The sequence below is a fragment of the Echinops telfairi genome, unplaced genomic scaffold (genome assembly GCF_000313985.2).
Source record: "Echinops telfairi isolate 266 unplaced genomic scaffold, ASM31398v2 ScPeMD7_5592;HRSCAF=6446, whole genome shotgun sequence".
Lineage (NCBI taxonomy): Eukaryota > Metazoa > Chordata > Mammalia > Afrosoricida > Tenrecidae > Echinops > Echinops telfairi.
This window is the reverse complement of record NW_022109491.1, coordinates 21,892,779-21,896,966: the sequence shown is the minus strand read 5'-3', so window position 1 is coordinate 21,896,966 and position 4,188 is coordinate 21,892,779. Positions and strand designations below refer to the sequence as shown.

At 60.6% G+C, this 4,188-nt stretch overlaps 1 protein-coding gene across 1 annotated transcript in view; it reads right to left on the bottom strand.

The window, feature by feature from the left end:
• The window catches only part of FAM83C (family with sequence similarity 83 member C), a 7,009-nt gene that overhangs the window by 1,669 nt on the left and 1,152 nt on the right, over positions 1-4,188 (bottom strand). Inside the window, exons 2-4 of the mRNA XM_030887074.1 lie at positions 1,992-2,159; positions 1,698-1,822; positions 14-1,320 (exon numbers count right to left, since the gene is read on the bottom strand). Coding sequence (XP_030742934.1) covers positions 14-1,320; positions 1,698-1,822; positions 1,992-2,159 — 1,600 coding nt within the window. The remainder of the gene's footprint in view (positions 1-13; positions 1,321-1,697; positions 1,823-1,991; positions 2,160-4,188) is intronic.

The following is a 4,188-nucleotide window of genomic DNA, read 5'->3' as shown; positions in this document are numbered from 1 at the left end:
AGGTCGTTGCTACCATTGGGATGGCCACCTGGGAGACCCCTAGAGAGGGCAGCCTCAGGCCCCTGCCTGGCTCCCTGAAACTGGTGATACTTGGTGATGAGGTCCAGTTTGCTGTGGCCCAGGGTCAGCCGCTTCTCATCCGCAGAGCCCACTCCAGTCTTGTGAACGGGACTAGGGCTGGGGAGACTGTTGGGCCCGGGCCCCTCGCCACGGAATGGGCCAACTTTGGTGATAAGGTCTAGCTGGCTGTGGCCCAGGGTGTGCCGCCACTCATCTGGGTCCTGTTTGCCAGGCCTGGCTGGGGGGCTGGGCTCAGGGGCCACTTTGGGGCCCTGGACCTTGGAGAACTGTGCCAGGAGGTCCAGCTGGCTGTGGCCTGGGGACAGCCTTCGGTCCTCTGCAATCCGATCGCCTATTCTGGGTGAGCCTGACTCAGGGGTGCTCCCGGCACCTGGGACCCGGGGGAGGAGGTCCAGCTGGCTGCAACTCTGGCTTGAGGACACCCTCCTGTCCTCTGGGACCTGCTCACCAGGCTGAAGGGAGCCTGAGCTGAGGGTCACCCTGGAGTCGGGAGCTGCTGCTTCTCGGGCTCTGGGGAAGGGGACCAGGAGGTCCAGCTGGCCACGGCTGTGACTCAAAGACGCCTTCTTCTCATCTACTGTCTCCAAGACTAGGCCAAGCCCTCGGCGACCTCGTGGGGGGCTGGGTGCCTGGCTTTCTGGGAACCCATTCTCTGGGAGCCGAGACAGGCCTGGGCCACCCCGGGAAAAGGGGAAGAGAGGGCGTGGTCGGGAGAGCAGAGATGAGCCCACCGCCAGGCTCCCGGGGCTAGTGCTGTGGTGGTTGAGAACAGGGGAGGACTGGGACAATGGGGAGGCCCCCAGCTTGCCCAGGTTGGGCCTGTAGAGCCCAGGAGGGCAGCTGTGGTGAGGGTCTGACAGCTGGCGTTGCAGGGGGTGCTGGCTATTGGCCTCACGGCGGGCAGGACCCGGGGAAGAGGACCCCACGGCCCTGTCGCTGCAGCCCCCTGGGAGAGCGAGGTAGGAAGAGCGGCCCATCACAGGCGAGCGCTTGACACTGCCGAGACTGACGCTGGACCGGGCCGAGGACGTGGGGCTTGGGATGCCAGGCCTGAAGGCCAGGGCCACCTGGGGAGGGCGCGGTGCCGGGGGTGACAACCGTTCCTCGCCACTGCAGAAGCCCTCCACGGGCCGAGACTCGGCATAGAGGCAGCGGAACTCGCGGTCGAAGTCTTCCACGATGCGGCCCCTCAGCTGCAGCACCATGCTCGTGTGGGCCTGGCTGCACAGCCAGGTGAAGCTGGGGCAGAGGGGCGGCGTCAGGGCCTGCCCGCGTCACAGGCGGGGGCTGGGGTGGGTGGGGTGGGATGGAGCAGGAAACCAGGCCAAAAGGCCACCCCTGCGAGGTCCCCCACGGTGCGAGGGAGGGGACCCGGGGGTTTCTGACCCAGGATCTCCCAGCTTTCGAGCACCCTGCTGAGCGACCCCCAGGGCAAAGGATGGCCCAGCTCAAGGCCTCGAGGGCCCCATCTGTGAAATGGGCGGGGCAACGTCGCCAGAAGCCCCTCCCCCCTCCGCCCCCTGCTCCAGTTGACCATCTTTCTTCTGTAGGCCATGGCCAGGAAAGCAGTGACTAGAGGGCGCCCGAGGGGCACAGCGTCTGGCGCCCCGGCTCACCTGTAGCTGCCCGCCACCACCTGCTCGCAGTCGATGATGACGAACTTCTCCAGAGCCTGTCCGGTGACTCGGCGGCCCGCCTTGCTACAGTACGTGTCCCCACACGTGCTCCGCACTCGAATGTTCTGGACCAGGGCGGGAGGATGGGGGTGACCTCGACAGACTGGGGGCTTAAACCTGTGGGCCCATGGGTTCTTCTCCCCTCCCACTGGCCCCCAATGCCCACTGGCAGTGCCACAAAGGGCTCTCCTGTCCCTGCCCCGCCCCCCGGTCACCGCCCTGCGCCTCACTGACCGGCAGGTGCCCGCCATTGAGGTCCATCTTGTAGCACATCTCCAGGAAGTGCCTCAGGTGCTCCTGAGCCAGGAGCAGGTAGACGGGGACGCCCCGGCGGCCGGAGGCCTCCATGAGGTCACACAGCAGTTCCATGTCTGTGAACACGTCCATCACCACGGCCACCACCTGGAGGAGGGCAAAGGGGTCTGCTCATCCCGGCCCGGGCCTGGACGGGGGCTGAGAATCAGGAAGCCAGAGCCTGGCCGGGGAGGGTCTTTCTCAGTGACCTAGTCCAGGGCTGCTTTAACTCGAGGACAGGGAATTTTGACGGTCTGGAAATCACAGAAGTCGTCTGAGCGTTTCTGTGGCTAGGGTGCCTATCTGTCAGTGGCTTTTCCAAGGCGTCTCTTCGCCCGCGCCCTGGGCTGGTCTCCGGCTTTCTCTACAGAGGGGACGGCCGAGTCAGTGGCAGAGTGGGGGCGAGGCAGAGACGGAGCTCAGACCCAGATGCCCAGCTCTCCGCACCCCCCACCAGCACTAGCCCTTGTTCCGGCCAGTCGGAGTTTCCCCTCGCAAGGGTCCGAGTCCCAAGCCAGGTTCTGGGGTCTCCAAGGCCTTTCACCAGCCCTGCCTCAGTTTCCCGGCGAAGAGGTAGAGGTCTACCTGTGACGAGTAGAACGGGGCTGCCTGCTCAGCCTCTGCTGAGCTGCCTCGGAGGGGCGGGGCAGCCCCTGGTGTCTTCCCACCGCCCAGCTGCACCTGCTGGGAGATGCACTTCTCCCACGGAGGCTGAGGCAGAGCGGAGCCCCCCAGCTCAGCAGCCAGACTGCACTGGGATCCCATCTGGACTCTGCTCTGCCTGGATTTGGACAGAGTGGCTTCACCCCTGGCATCAAGACCCTGGGATGTAGGGAAAGGTTTCATAGGGCCACTGAAGGCCCCGAGCAGGAGCCTGGCTCCTAGCCCCAAGGCAGAGGGGTCCAGATGCGGGGCCAGCACTGGGGAAGTCAGGTCAGGCAGGAAGGATCAAAGGGCAGCAGCAGTGGCAACACCCTCCCTAATAACCCCATTCCGATGCCAATCTGGCCCTAGCCCTCTCCTGCCTGGGGCACAGACAAGCTTGCTGGGGAGGCACTGGTACCCTGCCCCTGGAGGTCTAGAGCAGAAACCTTCTCAACTGCTTCCTCAGACAGGTCATCTTAGCCAGGCCCCTGCCTCCGGAATTCAAGAAGTCAGGGCTCTGCAATGAGGCTCTACTGGCCCCTGACTGCAGACACTAACACCCTTTCTGAGAGCCACCAGGCTTCTGACGCTCCTGTTCTCTGTTCTCGTCCTTCTGAGCCCCTGCCTCTCCGCCCTGAGCCCACCCAGCAGTGCCTAGTCCCCTTGCCCTGACTGTGCAGAGAGAGCTAAAAGCCCAGCCCTCAAGGCCTGTGCCCAGTGTCCCCACCCTGCTCCAGCCCTGGCTAGCATGGTGCTGGTGGGCTGAGGAGCTGCTGGGATTGGCCAGGGTTGGGGTGGGTGGGGGGAGGTTTAAACCATGGCTTCCTCTCCTTCAGAGTCCTGTGTGCCCCGAGAAAGGCCCAACCCCTCTCTGGACTCAGTTTCTTCCTTGTTAAGCCAAGGGCCTGGTTCCAATGTCCTCCAAGACTGTGATCCTTAGCTTTGGGTCCACCAAACTTTTGTGGGATCTGCTGAAGGTCATGGGCCTTCTTTCAAGTAAGATGCAAAGAATAACCCTCCCTGCAATGTGCACAGCTTTGCACAGATTGGTTGGTTTGAGCAAGATGTGTGTGTGGTGGTGGTGGTGATGGGGTGTCCTTGATGGAGTCCTGGAGGCCCCTCCCCAGTTCTAAAAGGGGGCTTCAGAATGCTCATGGGAAAATGACATGAAAAGATCATGGAATTAAAAAAAAAAAAAAAGATCATGGAATTCTTCCAGGAATGTTTTGAAATAATTTCATAATTAAGAAAACTATTTACCTGAATTTTAAAAGTAAGCAGCATTTCTATTAAAAAATATAAATTACCAATTATTTAAAAAAATTCCTTGAGTTCATATGAATATATAAAGAGCATTCCTTATAGAGCTATAGGTATAGTCCTGTATATATATAAATGGATTAATTATAATGATAGTGAAATAGGACAATGTACATATATTTATATGTTAAGTATTAAGGTAGCAGATGGATATTGGGTCTCTACTCAAGGC